This window comes from Polypterus senegalus, chromosome 1 (assembly GCF_016835505.1).
Source record: "Polypterus senegalus isolate Bchr_013 chromosome 1, ASM1683550v1, whole genome shotgun sequence".
NCBI classification, from domain to species: Eukaryota; Metazoa; Chordata; class Cladistia; order Polypteriformes; family Polypteridae; genus Polypterus; species Polypterus senegalus.
In genome coordinates this window covers 79,143,521-79,161,729 of record NC_053154.1, presented here as the reverse complement: position 1 = coordinate 79,161,729, position 18,209 = coordinate 79,143,521, and the positions used below count along the sequence as shown (strand labels likewise).

At 35.3% G+C, this 18,209-nt stretch overlaps 1 protein-coding gene across 2 annotated transcripts in view; it reads right to left on the bottom strand.

The window, feature by feature from the left end:
- Positions 1-4,459: 4,459 nt before the first annotated feature.
- LOC120517975 (membrane-spanning 4-domains subfamily A member 15-like) overlaps positions 4,460-18,209 on the bottom strand; it is a 32,626-nt gene continuing 18,876 nt past the window's right edge. For both annotated transcript variants that reach the window (XM_039740521.1, XM_039740528.1), the window contains exons 6-8: positions 12,554-12,721; positions 8,097-8,210; positions 4,460-5,730 (exon numbers count right to left, since the gene is read on the bottom strand). In XM_039740521.1, coding sequence (XP_039596455.1) covers positions 5,710-5,730; positions 8,097-8,210; positions 12,554-12,721 — 303 coding nt within the window. In that variant the 3' untranslated portion in view covers positions 4,460-5,709. The remainder of the gene's footprint in view (positions 5,731-8,096; positions 8,211-12,553; positions 12,722-18,209) is intronic.

Here is an 18,209-nt window from a genome sequence, read left to right as displayed (position 1 = left end):
GATGTACAGAAGTATGAACCAAGATCCTTTGGCAAGCTGCCTTTTAAATATTAAATCAAATCAAATAAAGAAAACGACATATGTGAAAAATTCCTTTTTTAAATTAACAAAACTCCTGTACCCTGCCATTACTAATACAATAGTTAATAATGAAAGAGCAGGAATGCTTTACTAAAATGATGAAGGTTTAAAGCATTGTCTATTTAGCAATGTTGTATCAGTTAGAATTAAAACATGAGTATGAACACATTATAGCTCTCATATTGGTATACTTCTTTGGCATTGTTTGAAAAATGATGGATTCTGACCTAAATTTTAAATTGCATGTTAAGTATATTACTGCGACTGCATTTTTCTATTTAAGGAACATTGAAGTGTCAATTTAGCATCACCAAATCCCCTAAACTGTATACCTTTAGAAGAAAAGCGAAGTACATGGAGGAAACCCACCAGAAAAAACATACAAACTCCAGGCAGAAGACACCCAGGGCATGAGCACTTCTTCCACTCCAACATGAACCACATGTCTAATTGTTAACAGTATATATTATTTAAATGAAGTTAACAATTTCTCTGTAAAATGTAATATACATTCTTTAATGGATTTTATCATAAACATGATATCACATATACATCCTAGTATTCGAACAGTAAACAGCTTCAAGAAGATAGCTCTTGGAAATTAAATTTAACTTAGAAGTCAGTCATCTTTATGGAACAGTAAATACGCACTCAGTTCTTCCATTTGCTAAATCATCCATGGTAGTTGGAATAGTTTGGGCATTCTGTGCACCATTATATTGTTACAGAATCATTACAATCAAGTAAATTAAATTTGTAAATGATATGTAATTAATTTCAGTGAATTTAACAAAGCCCATGTCATGGATGAAAACCTAAAATGAAAGGGAGCCCACAAAGAAACAATAGCACTGCTTTGATGCTGGGTGCTGCCCATTTGCAAACGAGCCGGATGCATGTGAAAATATATACATAGCTTTACGCCAAGTTTAGTTTTAGTTTAGTTTAGTTTTTATACATTTCAATGTAAGTTTGGAAATAAGTGAGGCCCCTGGCATCTGTCCAAACTAATTATGACAGATAATAAATTTATGTAAATTTTTTAATCTGCTGACAGCCCACTGATCCAAATGAAAGTTGTTATGATAGGAGCAATGAAAGGGAAAAGCATACCAATCCCTAGAACTCCCTGAAGTCCTTCTAGCCAGACATATTGAAATCATAATGGTAAATGAGGCCTATCATCTTCCTTGAGTCGTGCTACTGTACCAAGAATTTGTCACATCTGACAGTATCTTTGAGAATATGTTGCCCAAACTTAAGCTACTCTTCAGACTTCTTCTCCATGTCAGAATAAGTGTACAGTATACAAAGCGGATAATGGCAGATGTCAAATTGGACAAGGATATTCCTGATCCATAAAAGGCTTGTTGTGTGATGTATTTAGCTTTGGTTATGTAAATCAGAAGACTGTCAATTGTTATAAGATCAGCAGCTTCAAGGCAGAAGGTATCATCTGTTTAGTTAGCAATTGATTGCTGAATATTCTCTTAAGCTTCTTGAAAGTCCCTTGAAGTCTCAGAAAAAAAGTAATACATGTTAAAGAGATTCACAGCTTTTCAATAACATTTACAGTTTTAATAATTTCTTTATTAGAGTGAAAGAAAGAAAATTGCAAGTAACAAGGAAAGATTTTTTTTTCTTCTGTAGGAAATTTGTGAAAACAAAAACAAAACCTTCATTTCATGGGACAATAGTTAAAAATAGTATGTTCAAACTTTAAAAATCTTTGTTTATATGATACATTTTTATGTACATTAAAGTGCAATTCAAAGCATTTTACAGGTAGGAGATATAAGACATGTGACATATGGGCCAAAATTTCAAAAAGAGATTAAAATAAAATAGGTGGACATTTGGTTTAAAAAATAATAAACCTAAAAATAAATGTAAAAGTAAATATATTTGCAATAAAATAAGATATATAAATAATGTGAACAAATAAACTGCTTAAAAAAATTAAAGGAACACTTTGAAAACACATCAGATCTCAATGGGAAAAAGAAATCCTCCTATATATCTATACTGATATAGACTGGGTAATGTGTTAGGAACGAAAGGATGCCACATCGTTTGATGGAAATGACAATGATCAACCTACAGAGCCCTGAATTCAAAGACGCCCCAAAAATCAGAGTAAAAAAATTATGTGGCAGGCTAGTCCATTTTGCCAAAATTTAATTGCAGCAACTCAAAATTATACGCAGCACTTTGTATGGCCCCTGTGTTCTTGTATACATGCCTGACAACATCGGTGCATGCTTCTAATGAGATGACAGATGTGTTGTGGGGGATCTCCTCCCAGATCTGGACCAGGGCATCACTGAGCTCCTGGACAGTCTGAGGTGCAGCCTGGTGGCATTGGATGGACCAAAACATAATGTTCCAGAGGTGTTCTATTGGGTTTAGGTCAGGAAAGTGTGGTGGCCAGTCAATGGTATCAATTCCTTCATCCTCCAGGAACTGCCTGCATACTCTCACCACATGAGGCCAGGAATTGTCGTGCACCAGGAGCCACTGTACCAGCATAGGGTCTGACAATGAGTCCAAGGATTTCATCCTGATACCTAATGGCAGCCAAGGTGCCTTTGTCAAGCCTGTAGCGGTCTGTGTGACCCTCCATGGATATGCCTCCCCAGACAATCATTAACCCACCACCAAACTGCTCATGCTGAATGATGTTACAGGCAGCATAATGTTCTCCATGGCTTCTCCAGACCCTTTCACTTCTGTCACGTGCTCAGGGTGAACCTGCTCTCATCTGTAAAAAGCACAGGGCACCAGTGGTGCCTCTGCCAATTCTGGTATTCTATGGCGAATGCCAATCGAGCTGCATGCTGCTGGGCAGTGAGCTCAGGGCCCATTAGAGGACATGGGGCCCTTGGGTCACCCTCATGAAGTCTTTCTGGTTGTTTGGTCAGAGACATTCACACCAGTGGCCTGCTGGAGGTCATTTTGTAGGGCTCTGGCAGTGCTCATCCTGTTCCTCCTTGCCCAAAGGAGCAGATACTGGTCCTGCTGATGGGTTATGGACCTTCTATGGCCCTCTCCAGCTCTCCCAGAGTAACTGCTTGTCTCCTAGAATCTCCTCCATGCCCTTGAGACTGTGCAGGGAGACACAGCAAACCTTCTGGCAATGACACGTATTGATGTGCCATCCTGGAGAAGTTGGACTACCTGTGCAGCCTCTGTAGGGTCCAGGTATCGCCTCATGCTACCAGTAGTGACACTGACTGTAGCCAAATGCAAAACTAGTGAAGAAACAGTCAGAAAAGATGAGGAGGGAAAAATGTCAGTGGCCTCCACCTGTTAAACCATTCCTGTTTTGGGGTCATCTCATTGTTGCCCTCTAGTGCATCTGTTGTTAATTTCATTAACACCACAGCAGCTGAAACTGATTAACAACCCCCTCTGCTACTTAACTGACCAGATTAATATCCCATAAGTTTCATTGACTTTATGCTATACTCTGATTAAAAAGTGTTCCTTTAATTCTTTTGAGCAGTATAGTATATAAAATAACAATTAAGATGTTGGATTAAGCAAAAGTAATGTATAAAAATATGTTTTTAAAATATCTGTAGTGTCCTTAGATCTGACAGAAGGTTATTCTAAAGCTCGGGTTTACAATATGCAAAAGATGCCTCATCAAAAGTTCTATGTACACTACTAGTACATGTAATTAAATTCTGTTATCACTGTTATTTTTGATTTTGACTTACTGTTACAAAAACATGTAATAAACAAAATTGTGATAGCAAACTCTTTGATGCAGTAATTTGAAATTTAAAGTGTCCAACTCTCAAGTCTGAGTGCACTTGAATGTTATACCATACTTACATTTTATTATTTCTTCATTTTAGGAGATAACAAAATGCTACCTTCCAAAAGCTTTTTATTTTCAAGAAATTTGGCTTGATCACCTTTTTTGATGCTGGAGCAGTTTTATCATTTTTTTAACTAGTCAAAGGAGAAGTTTGTTGCTACTCAAAAATGAGTCACCTGGGGTGACAGGTTTCATTCTAAAGATTTTCATGTTGAGTTTACTAGTGAGTGCAAATTGACCTGATTTGGGAGAGTACAAGAGTACAGTGCATCAAGCTCTGTCTTATTTAACCTTGGTTCTGCTTTACTCCTAATAATATCTACTACATATCTCTGCAAGATGACAATGAAAATGTAATCTTATTAGGTGTTTAAGCTCAGAGCTTCAGAAAATAAACTATTTCAAAAATTATTGTAATTTTTACATAGGATTACTTTATGCTTTCTTTTTGAAGAAGACAATGATTGAAGTCATCACTTGTTTTGCAGCATGGCATTACTAAAGCTGTTTTACAATAACCCTTCAAGTAAAGTGATTAAATATTAGTGCCCATCTTTATTTAGAAACACAAGACAAATCAAATGTATCTGCAATACTACAGTGCCAAGATGCTGCTAAAATGTTACACCTGTTCAATATAATACTGCAGTATTCAGGCAGAGTTTACAGTATTGGACTGACTATTTGTCAATTATTTTTAGTTACCATTTTCTACTAAAATAATATGCTTCCGTTCCAAAAAGGGTTAAGTTCAGGGTAGTTTTAGAGTTACCCCAAAGTATAAGGTTTTATTACATAACATAAAATATTTAACAAATTTTTTATAAAAATGAAAAAAATCCCACAATTTTTCATAAGTATGAGATTTGGTACAAGAGGGTTATTACATGCCATTTAGTGTCACACATTAAAAGCATTTTTTTCACTTTTCCAAGTAGGCCTTTACTTTTATTTAATTTATGTTATGGCTCTGTTTCCAGGAAGTCTTGTAATAACTGTTAGCACACAACAAGAAGACCTATTCAAAATGTGATGACAAGTATTGATGAGTGTTTATTTTACATGCCAGTGTGTATTTATCATTAAATATGCCATCATTGCATTCTCCATAGAGGCACATCTGCATCGTGTAATGTAGATTCATAGGAGGGCTATCTTTGAAACAAATGTGAACCCACTTTTATAAAAAGTAATGTGAATTAAAACATTTCAGGAGAGTATCAGCACTGAAAAAAGGAGATACATTTGGTTTGAAGTAAAAGTGATACAGAAGCTTCAGATTTTTCAAACTGATCATTTTATTTTTAAGCAGAATATTTAGATTTTTAAAAATTCTGCTCCTTTTACTGCTTGTTGAGGCTGCTTCACATGCTCAATGAACAAATTAAACATTATATATATGATGATATTCAATATATGTGTGGAAAACATAAAAAGTATTTAAAGATTACTCCATAAACATTACATTTGACCATATATAGTATATGTAAACATACACCTTTTTGCATGTAGAGAATCATTAATTTTTCTTGTCTGGCAAACCCATTCATTAATATTGTCTCACTGTGTACAACTGTATATTTAAAATGATTTTTAGAGTGGTAGTAAACATTAAAAATGTCTTTACAGTTAGTCATTAGTCAGGCAAGAATGAGAAAGCCTGTAAAGGAATAAAGCCAAAATATGTGGTATACAGAATGTAGGAAAATATGATATCATGCCAAGGATGTGACTTTGAGAAACTGAAGTAAAACAATGTCCTTTTACAGGAACCTTCTCATTATCTTTTGCTTTTTAAAAATCTAGTGGATAGTAACTCCAGTCTGAAACAAAAAAGAAAATTAAACATTCAGTGTGTAGCACTAGCTATAAAACATTCACACAAACATTCACATTCAGGAGCTGTAATTCAGTCTACCTTATAGTCATTATAATTTAAATATTAGTGAGGTTACCTTTTCCATATTTGTACAAGACATAACTAATGCTAAAGATTTTATTAATCACTGAAAAAAACATAAGACTTTCAGGCTTCATATTTATATATAAACCAATACTTTTGTTATTATTCTTTTTATAGTGCACAATTATGACAATTTAAATAAATATTTATATTAACAAAGAACTTCAGATGAAATGTTGGAGAAACAAGAAATGTAAAATGAATACACTTCCAGGTCCTTTCATAAACTGCCTGTTCTGAATGATTAGTGTGTCCACAGACTTCTATTTCTGATTAAATGTTTTACATGAATTTCTCAACTAAAGTATGAAATAACAAGGAATATATATTTATAGGAATTATTTAGTACTTAAGCAATTCACAAACAACAAACAGCACTGGAGCACTGTAGGGAACAGTCCTGCCTGCCGTTCTCTTCACTGTGTACATTTCCAGCTGTAAATATAACACAAGGTCATGTCACTTGCAGAAATTCTGAAGTGATTCTATACTCGTGGGGTGTATTAATAAGGGGGATAAGACAAGAGTATTGGAGTCTGATAGATAACTTTGTTTCTTGGTGCATAGAGAATTGTCTGCACCTTAACATCAGCAAAGCCAAAGAACTGCTTATTGACTTTTGCTGCACCAAACAGCCGCTATGTCTGGTCACTATACAAGCAATGGATTAAGAGGTGGCGCACTCCTACAAGCACTAGGCGGTCAATATTCATGACAGGTTTAACCGGTCTCAGAAGACAAAGGGAAGAGCTGGTTTATTTTTCATAGGGAACTGTGTCATTTGTTGTGGGAAGTGACATCCTTCACATCTTCTATAACTCTGTGATGGCCCGTGCGATTTTCTACACTGTGGTGTGCTGCCCTGGTAACATTACTTCAAGAGAGACCCACCAAATTAACAAGCTAATTAAAAGGGCCAGTTAAGTTATGGGACACACTCTGGACCCCCAGGTGGTAGCAAAGGAGATAATGAAGAAAATTATGAACAATTCTGCACATCCTTTCTCTGATACAGTAAGACTGAAAACTTTCAGCCAATGAATTATTCAGCAGAAGTATGTTAAGAAACGCTATTGGGGTTCTTTATACCAACAGTAATACGTCTGCATAATGCCTCACTGTGACAGTGACTGCCAAGTTGGAAATTTTATTTTCTGTCCACTTCATTTTTTCTTCCTTTATAGTGAGAAATCAAGCAAAATTACACCTTTTATTGGATAACTAGAAAGATTACAATATGCAAGCTTTCAAGGTACCTCAGGCCCCTCCTTAAGGCAAGATGTAATTAGGCCTGAGTTGCCTTGAAAGCTTGCATATTGTAATTTTTTAGGTAGCCAATAAAAGGTGTTATTTTACTTGACTTCCCACTACATCCATAATGGCTAACACGGTACAACACCCTTGTACTTCCTTTATAGTCATTCTGGTGTGTGTGTTTTCAGATCATAGTATTTCTGTGTTTATTTATTTATTTATTTGGGGACAAATAAAGTTCAGAAGTATGCTGCAAAATCATGACAGGGGCTAAGTGTGGATTTATTTATGGATGTACTTCCAGGACTAGTTCTTTTGGGAATGTCTTAGCTATTGTAACTGTTTTCAATCCAATCAATTCCTTTTTCAAATTTAAATTTCTGACTTTAACTAATTCCCAGTGTACTTAAATCATTTATTTTCCATTTGATAACTAAAATTTTGTGTTTCACTTCTTATGAAAGTTAGCAAAGATGTTTTACACACAACTGGATTCTCTCATTTGAATCTGTGTAAATTTAGCTCTCCTTTAATTCTTTTCTAAGCGTTTTAGAAAATGTTAAATGACACAAAAGTAAAGCATTAGTAATTTATCTTTGAATTTTCCTAAAAAAGTAAAATATGTAACATTTTTATTTTAACTTTTCAGGTTAAATCTAAACGCAAATATTATTATGCAACCGTTTCATTAAAGTCATGAAACAGCATCTGAATGTGAAACAGATTCAACTGAAAGCAAGGAACCATGATGTTCTTCCAACACTGATAATAGGATACATTAGTATTCAAACAACAGAACTCTCTTAATATTAAAATGGATTTTAGTTCCCATACACATAGATCTAAATTCAGCTCAATAAGCATACAGTATTTTAAAAATAATCACAACAAAATGAATTACACTTTGAGCACCTGTCACTTGAGAAGTAAAAGATTATAAAAAATGGTATATCTGAGTTGTATGTTCATTACCGTTTCAACCTTGTATGAAACAGCTTTTATTCCACAGTAAGATATAACAGTAGCCACACAGAACTCCAGACATGAAAATGTTAAGAGAGCACCTGCAATTCCATATTGTCCAATCTAACAAAGAAAAAATAGGTTAACATGCAAAATGTCACTAAAAATGCTATCTTACATATTTCTACAAACAATTATCTCTCTTACCATTGTGTGAAAATTCTGAATTATTATCTGGATATCAATAAAGTAATAGAAAATATAAAAATGTAATAGTAGTTCAGTCTTTTATACCATTATATTTTACTCAATATGAACCTTCCTGATGCACTCTAGTGGAGGTATAATACAGTGGTAATCAAATACAATATGTTGTTCAATGACTAGCATCATGGTACAATGATTATCACTGCTTATATACAGCCCTAGGAAGCCATGTTATAATTCTAATTTTTCTTACAAATGGAAGGTTTGTACTTGAATAGTTAGCCATCTTTAACTCCTGCAGATATTCATACTGTTGCTACTGTAAGATGACAAAATTACCTTCAAACATGTGAAGGTGAAAGAGTGTGTTATCCAGTTGGTGTCAAAGGGCAATAAATAGAAGAGTGTGCCAAAGCTAGGAAATATCGTTTCAAACCACATGACATGTTCTGTTCTTTAACCAGTCATTGATTATGTCAAATAATGAGAATTTATGTTACAATTTGAATGCATTATTGCAAAATCTCTATCATGATATTCATAGAGAATGAGACTAAAATGACAAAATCTCCAAAAATGTAAACCAAAAAATGCACAATATATTTTGATTAATTAATGTTAACAAGGAAAAATTAAAGAAATAAATTAAAAAATCTTAATAACACTAAAATGACTAAAGTCTCAAATTGAAAAAACAAATATTACAAATAAAATGTCTTGAAACAGAAGAGACTCAAGCCCAATCATATAAACAGTAAAATAAAAACTTACTAATGCCATACAGATGTGCTAGGGCAAATGAAAGTTATTGTGTATAGTTCTCTTAAGTAACTACAGCCATAATGACTGTTACATCAGAGAGTCATAATTGAAATTGAGGCCCACAGCCCTTAAATCAATTAAATCAACTGTCCACTAGAAAAAACTGTCAATCCCTGGCTAGCCAAGAAAACATATAATCTCTCTATTATAAAAAAAAAAAATTCTGGAGAGAAACACAAGGGCCTAGAGACGTGATCTTCAAATTAAGATCCCGGAAGACATTTAAAAGAAACCACGAGATGAAAGAGATTAGCCACAGAGCGTCTCGCAGGGACCTTAAACATGAGACTTTGTGCCAAGAGATTGGCCCAGGACCATCTCGCGATGACGTAGAACATGAGATTCTTGCAAGACATGCCCTACTTACAATCAATATCAAATAAGCCAAGAGGCAGCAAAACATTCAGTCATCTAAAGGATTTGAGCACACACAGATCCAGGACCCTCAGTGCATATAAAGCGTATAAGGACAGTACGTTATAAATGAAACATCGACATCTAAGCAAGAAGAAAGCAGCGCAGAGAAAAGTGACTCAAAAGCGTTTGAGAGAAAAAAGCAAAAAAGAAAAAGAATAATCTAGGTGCAAATTCATAAAATAAGGAAAGTAATTATCAGCCGGGAACAAGTGGAATTGAAAAAAAAGTATGTCCAATCCGGCTCAGAATTAAAAGACAGAGTAAAAGACAAAGTAGAACTTCATAAAGACGTTCAAAACCTGCAGAGGTTAGAGATTATGAAAGCAGTGGAATTCGAAAGACTCAAAAAAAAGCCGCTATACACATGTGGAGAAAGTTAAAGGATATGAAAGTTGGAAAATTTGAAAGTATTAAAAAAAATAAGTAAAGATCACAGTAGCGCAAAGAAACTGCACCTGTCTAACTTTGGTTTTGCACAATAATCACTACACTATTGCACCTTAACACTTAATTCTACTTTATTCACATAATTTTACCTATCCTTTCAATCTATGACTTTTTTTTAATCTAACTGATATTCTTCTAACTTTGCACAGTTTTTGATAAGCGGATCAAGATGCATTTCACTGCGTGTTGTCCTGTATAACTATGCATGTGACAAATAAAGAATCTTGAGAATTTCAAAAATGGAGTTTACCGCACATGCATTTATTGCTTACTTTGTAAAAAAAAATGATTAAATGCTGATGATGTAGATCATTTTGTCTGTGCTGAAATTCCAAACAGAGAAATCTATCCTGAATTATGGTACAAATTCATTAAACACATGTCTCACTGACCTCATTAAAAGATTCAGCATATTGGGACTTGCAAGATTACAAATATTGTTTTTACAGAAGTTCTGAAATAAAAGTGAAACTAATGAAATAGCAACAATTCAAAGAAAAAAAAATCTTAAAAATATGTATCTGGAAAACCAAACATGGGGGTTGGCGAGCAGGGGGCGAAGCCCCCTAGTTTTTATTAAAAACACACAAAAAAAGATTATAAAAAATGTTCAAAAACAGTGATGCTCCAAAGAGAACAAAAAAAAAGGAAGAAAAAAAAAAAAACACAGAAGACAATGCCTCTAAGATATGCAATCCCAACAGCAATTATAGTCCCAACACAAAATCTAAAGAATGGTCAAAAGACAGATGCAAGATCACAAATATCCATTAAATCACAAAGAGCAATGGACACAGGAGAACTTACCAACTACCTAACTCATTCAATGAACCACAAAGGACTGTAGATTTTTCTCAAGTTCTATAAGGTCAAGGGCAGTCCCTTGCAATTTTGGACAGGTGGCCCTACCTCTTGAGGCATCATCCACAAAACACAAAGAACATGACAGAAGATACTTAGAAACACATAAATTAAATAATGCATACTCTTAACATAAAAAAATGAACAAAATAGACAAAACTTTTGAGGGTAGACCCTACTCTAGGTTAAACACGGCATAAACAGCCAAGGAAAAATCAAAGCAAAAAACGTCTGAAGTAGTGTAAGCCAACCTAATTCAGGATGTTAACAAGAAATGTAGTGATTTAGATCAAAAGGTAGAAGTACATAATTAAGAATAGTTTTGTCAGATATTTGACATATTAAAATGGGTACTTCAATGTAAATGTTTAAAGTCGAAATATTCTCAATTGTAGTAGAATATTGTAATTATTTTCACCCTCTGATCGAGGTCCATAGAGGACTAGATCCTTAGTAAAGGATGAAAAATAAAAAATAGCACCATATTCATAACCAATGACCTTGAAATAATGTAAAATGGTACCCCTAATACTTATATTTGAAATTTGTCATTTATAACCATCTGGAAGTGGCTTTTAGAGGGCTAGGACCACTGGTAAAAAATCAGATTTCAAAATTTATATTAAGTTTAAATTATATATGTTCTTGTTTTGCACATGAACAAGGAGTATGTATGAAGATTCAAACAAAAATGATCCATTTTATTAAGATTACTAATATATGTCAATATGATATTATTATAACTATAATTAATATTTCAACAAGCCTCCAGTTTTAGTTCATTAAAGAAAGTTGAAGCTTGCTGGGTATATTGACAAGTTCCTAATACAAGTAACCTATTAACTCTTAATAGGCCCTCAGTATCTGATGTGATGTTGTCAAGTGCTGCACTTATATTTTTCAGCTTGCAATGTAATTAATTTACTTGCATAACAGTTGACACAATCACACAGTCTGAAAGTATTTACCTTAGCGATGGCTATACCCTTTCTGTCCTGATTGGATGCTGATGGCAGAAAGAATTGATTACCCATGATGCAATCTCAGAAAGAGTTGACATAAACAGTTGCCCGAGGGTGGTAGATTGTGAAGAAGCACATTGTAGAGTCTCCTAGGTGTCTCCCTTTTACTGACTTTTGTTATGTGTCATTCATAACCCCTACACTACCAAGTTTTTATTTTCTACAAGGCAGTTTACGTCAGTCTGTGCCATTTAAAGTCCTTAAAAGGAATGGTACAGCACTATAATAATAGTAAAAGATTGTTATAAAAAAAAAAACTTCATAGGTAATTTTTTTTTTATTATCAGTGTTATATTACAGTTTATCGTACGCAATTTTACATTGAGGTTATTTAGCATATTTGCTTGAAAAAGGTGAAAATATAAGCACATTCAAAGAGAATAACAATGTGACTGATGAAATTTATCACAGCATGTTATTTAAAATCTTCATTGGCTTTATACAAAGTTTCCATTCAACTTAACTACAGATATTTAACTTTAAAAAAAAACTTTTTTCATTTCAGAAAATATAAAAAAAAATGTGGTAAAAAGTTTTGTTTTTTTTTTTTTTAATTTTGATCCAAATGGTATTAAGGTGTTATTTTAAGTAAACATTTTATCTTCTAACACATATAAAGGATAGATTATGCTGTGATCTGTCTCTAAACATTCAGTACTACAGCATGTTTAGAAAAAAGAAATTACTTACCATTGCCATGCTTCTGATTATTAGGCAGTTGCTGGTGTTTGTGGAATTATTAATGGGAAAACTGCTGCATTGGTAAGGATACGGAGTCATTAAATCAATTAAATACAAAGCTATTGCAGCTGCACTTAATATAACAGCAATGATGTTGAAAAATAAGGCGATTTTGATCTGCAAGGGTACAAAATATTGATTAGTTCCGTCAGTTTTCTTCCTCTAGATGAAAACCTCATTAATGCCAAAAATATACATTAAAGCTGTAAGAATACATTATGATTAGCTAGGGCAAAATCCATACTTATACATGTATAATATGAGTTATCCACTTTCTTCTCAATTATATTCAGAGTGGTTCATGTAAAGCTTAAGTACAGTCAAAATAATAAAAACCTAATGCCCAATAAAAGTAGATATGAAAGTATACAACCATTTCTTGAAATTTTGCTTATTAAAAGGTGTGAATTATGATAAGTTATTTTAAATCTTATTTCAGGTATACTAAGATATTATAAACAACAAGATTTGTTTATGAAAAATAAATAGACAATATTAAGAAAGTCTATAAAAGAAACTTTGAAAAATAATACATACTTTTGAAATGGTCATGTCAAAGTCAACTTCTAAATTAGATGTGACAGGAACTAAAAGTTCACATTCATAAACAAAAAAAAAGTGTATTCCTGATCACTAAGCTACATTTAGCTCCAATTTTCCCTCCACAAAGAGAATTGTTCTTTCAGCAAAAGACCTGACCTGACCTAGATCACCCTTAAATTAAATGCTGCCAAAAAGGAATAACAGAAATCACTGATAAACTAATGTTTCATGGGGTGAAGAAAAATGGATGTGAAGTGGCTACAATCAATGCTTTCTGACAAGTTGGCTTTTGAGGAGGATCTATCATCATAGAGACATCAAGAGAGCTGGGCAGAACAAGCAGGGGTGGGATGGAATGAGGGTGGAGCTAGGGGAGGAGACAGGGATCTGTGTGATTTTTTTTAAATAATTTGAGTAAAAAAAGAAAGAAAAGTATTTGGAATTGATGGTCTCCAACCAGGAAGCATTGCAAAATAAAATGCATATGACAAAAAATGTTCAATAATGACAACAATAATAAAGCAACGATGAAGCAAAAACTAAGATGTTAAACTAAGCAGGCCGTACTGTGTCTTCCCTTAAATCCAAACCATTTGGATATATATATCTTCTTTCTGCTGTTCCCATTAGGGGTTGCCACAGTGGATCATCTTTTTCCATATCTTCCTGTCCTCTACATCTTGCTCTATTACACCCATCACCTGCATGTCCTCTCTCACCACATCCATAAACCGTCTCTTAGGCCTTCCTCTTTTCTTCTTTCCTGGCAGCTCTATTGTTGACATCCTTTTCCCAATATACCTAGCATCTCTCCTCTGCACATGTCCAAACCAACGCAATCTTACCTCTCTGACTTTGTCTCCCAGCCTTCCAACCTGAGCCAACCCTCTAACGTACTCGATTCTTATCCTGTCCATCCTCGTCACACCAAATTCAAATCGTAACATCTTTAACTCTGCCACCTCCAGATGAATGTATCTGAACCAATGGATGTACATGAACAGATGTGTATATCTAAACCAATTTATTAAATCATCATATTATATATATATCTATATATATATATATACAGGTATATAGTGAGATGAATATAGTGCACTGAAACAAGCAGGAATTGGTTGTCCACTGCAAGTTTGCAGGCTTGATGCGTAACGTGTCTGTTGCCTGATAGTTGATGTGGGGAACATTTAATAAAAGCCTCTGACCTGGCCATGTGCTCAGAGCAAAAGGGGAAATACATAGGATCATCAGAAGGACTAATTTTCTCAAGCACATCTCTGGGATGGCTAAAGATAGGAGCCCCTGCAAGCACCTCATGCTGCGGAGGCAGTTGGGGATCCATCTGGTACCACTTGTGATGTTTGGGTCTCAGACTTGCACAAGAGAGAAGGAGATGAGTCCAGTTTTCCAAGAAGATTAGCTTTATTGTTGTGAAAACAGGAACAGTCTCATGCATTTTATTCAAAGGGGAGCTGTCACACCAGTAGACGAAAACACAGCAAGCATGCAGCCATATTGTCAGTCATCCTGTATTCACTCTTTTCATCAGATTATAGGAACAGTTAGCCAGGTCAGTGGCCAATTTCAAATGTCGGGCGACAGATACGTTATGAGATGAGTTTGTGAACTTGCAGTTGAACTGGGAGCAGACAACCAATTCCTGCTTGTTTCACCGCACACAACAGTTGGAGGGTTGTCAAGTGCCCATTGGGGCAGGGTCTCAAAAGTTTCACTATATATATATATATATATATATATATATATATATATATATATATATATATACTAATAAAAGGCAAAGCCCACACTGACTCACTGACTCACTCATTGACTCATCACTAATTCTCCAACTTCCTGTGTAGGTAGAAGGCTGAAATTTGGCAGGCTCATTCCTTACAGCTTACTTACAAAAGTTGGGCAGGTTTCATTTCAAAATTCTACGCGTAATGGTCATAACTGGAACCTATTTTTTCGTCCATATACTATAATAGACTTCTGCTTGATGCCCGTGGGAGGCAGAGTTACACCTCCCACGTAATTTATTGCCTGCCCATATAAGGCCGTCTGTCAGCGGCAATCCAATAGAAACACTGCCGCTAAATATTCACGGGTGAAGGACTGTGCTTATGCAGAGGAAGATGAGATGGTCAGGGTGGTGTTTGGCACAAACTCAGCGAAACTGCGAGAGAAACTTTTAAGTGCCGAGTCTTAGCTAACATTAAATACAGCCGTGGGGCGGAAAATGTCAATGTCACGCTAAAGGAAGACAGTGTAAAAAAATACCTGTGCATGCAGTGTATCGCGTTTCAGATAAAGAGGAAGACGACCTCTTTACTGATGCAGTAAGAAACAACCACACGCCGTGGCGCAATGGTAAAGGCTTTGCCTCTAGCACCGACGTCTGAGGTTTGATTCCCGAGTATGTACGCGCGCTTCCCGATTTATTTTACCCTCGCATCCCCTTGGTTTGAGACATATGAAAAAATATGCGGTTAATGCAGAAAGACAGATCACCAATTGAAGCTTTATGAATAATGAATACTTTATTCGCCATCAATGATTGTTTTGGTAAAGCCATACTCAGTGTATTCATTAGATGAACGGTAAAAAAGTAATAGAGAGGGGAGGGTAACTTATTGAGGCACGCAGGCGAAACCACAATAGCATGTGGGCTCAATGCGTCGGTGCGCGTCTACTCGATCTAAATTGCGCGATCACATTCGAAAAAATATTTCTTTTCAAGTTCTATTTAGTTGACACAAATATCTTTGGTTGGAATGTAAGGCGAATTTACTCTTTACATTTGTATGGTGAAGAAAAATGTATGCAATGATGCCTACATTTAACTTACATTCCTACCAAAGATATTTTGTGTCGACTACATAAAAATTCCTTCTATTTAAAATTTAAATAGAACTTGAACAGATACCATAGTTCATAATATCCACGCAAACTTGCACGTAAGAGCGAGAGTCATCTGTTTTAACAAACAGCGTATTGCACTGATACAAAATAGCCTGCCCATTTAATTATTTAGGAATGGATATACAAATAATGTTTTTCATTTTTCTTCCCTGATTGATTCTGGCACCCCAAGCAACAGTTGCTCGCAGTACCGCCGCTCCCTATACGCAGAGTATGCAGTCTGCGTAGGGCACCAACTCCCACCAACTCATTTTTATATATTATAATAATAAATTAATATTAATAATATACATATACAAATAAACAAAAATATAAACGTATATATTGCATTTTACAGTGAACGCAGAGTAGGCTAAGCACACATGATGACGCGTGCGGCGCGCCCTCACCTCTGTTACGGCTGCCTATTTGGCCAAAAATGATAATAATTGAACAATATGACTGGTCCTGTTAAGAGACATCAACAGTCCGGCGCCGAGAAACGAAAGAAAAAAAAAAGCCCAAGATGAAGCCCGTGCATCACTTTCAGATGCGTTCATAATCCTGTGAAACTTTATTTTATTCTGTCGGCGTTAATAATGTGTTTTAATGTCGGTAATAATTTCACGACTAACGCATCTTTCTTAATATGAATACAAGCAGATCTAAATAAACAAAATGACTTAAAATGCATTATATTAAAACACAGAGGCAATTATGATTATTGATTAATAATGACCATATGGTGTCATTAAGTAGGTGTTTTTTTTTTATTATTTTATTTTTACTTCCGTAATATTTGGGGGAGGGGGCACAAAAGTAAATTTCTGCTTAGGGCACTCATTTGGCCAGCAGCGGCCCTGGTTGCTCGCACCCCAAAGAGTGTATATATATATATATATATATATATATATATATATATATATATATATATATATATACTAATAAAAGGCAAAGCCCTCACTCACTCACTCACTCACTCACTCACTCACTCACTCACTGACTCATCACTAATTCTCCAACTTCCCGTGTGGGTGGAAGGCTGAAATTTGGCAGGTTCATTCCTTACAGCTTCCTTACAAAAGTTGGGCAGGTTTTATATCGAAATTCTACGCGTAATGGTCATAACTGGAAGCAGTTTTCTCCATTTACTGTAATGGAGATGAGCTTCAACGCCGTGGGCGGAGTTTCGTGTGACATCATCACGCCTCCCGTAATCACGCAGTACATAGAAAACCAGGAAGACCTCAAAAGCGCTGAAGAAAACATGCATTATATAATTGAGAAGGCAGCGAAACAATAAGAAGCGAGCGAGTGACATATACAACCATATTCATGAGTTCTGCTACTTCGGAAACAAAGCACGATGTAAACCTACACTTTAAATTAAGTTCATAGACAGGCTGCGCTGGCGTTTGTAATTTAGTGCCTGCCCATATAAGGCCGTCCGTCAGCGGCAATCCAATAGCAAACTGCCACGGGTAAATATTCACGGGTGAAGGACTGTGCTTATGGAGAGGAAGATGAGATGGTCAGGGTGGTGTTTGACACAAACTCAGCGAAACTGCGAGAGAAAGTTTTAAGTGCCAGGACTAAGGTAACATTAAATACAGCCATGGACATAGCACGAGATGGCACCAGCACAGCTGGGAACCTTCGATGCATGTACACCGAGTGGCTCACGTGAACTGACGCAGTGCACAGATAAAGGCAACAGTTCCAAAAGCTGAACAAAACCGAATTACACAATTGAAAAGGCAGCAAAAATATGAAGCGTCTCATACATACAAGCATATTCATAAATCCAACTACTGCGGAAACAAAGCACACGTTGGAAAAAGTCAATGTCCCGCTAAAGGAAGACAGTGTAAAAAACCCGTGCATGCAGTGTGTCAGGTCTCAGATAAAGAAGAAGACGAGCTGTTTATTGATGCAGTAAGAAGCGAATCGATGAATGAAACCTGTCATCTTTACAGCGATTGACAAACACGGAATGTAACTTGAACACAACACATCCTACAAATACGAACCTGATTGAAAGAAATAATGATAATCAAATCCTTGATGACAGCAACACTCAGTAACACTCACAAAACAAATACTGTATATTGACAGTCATGTTACGTTATTTTTAAAATGTTCCCTTTTCTTTTCTAGC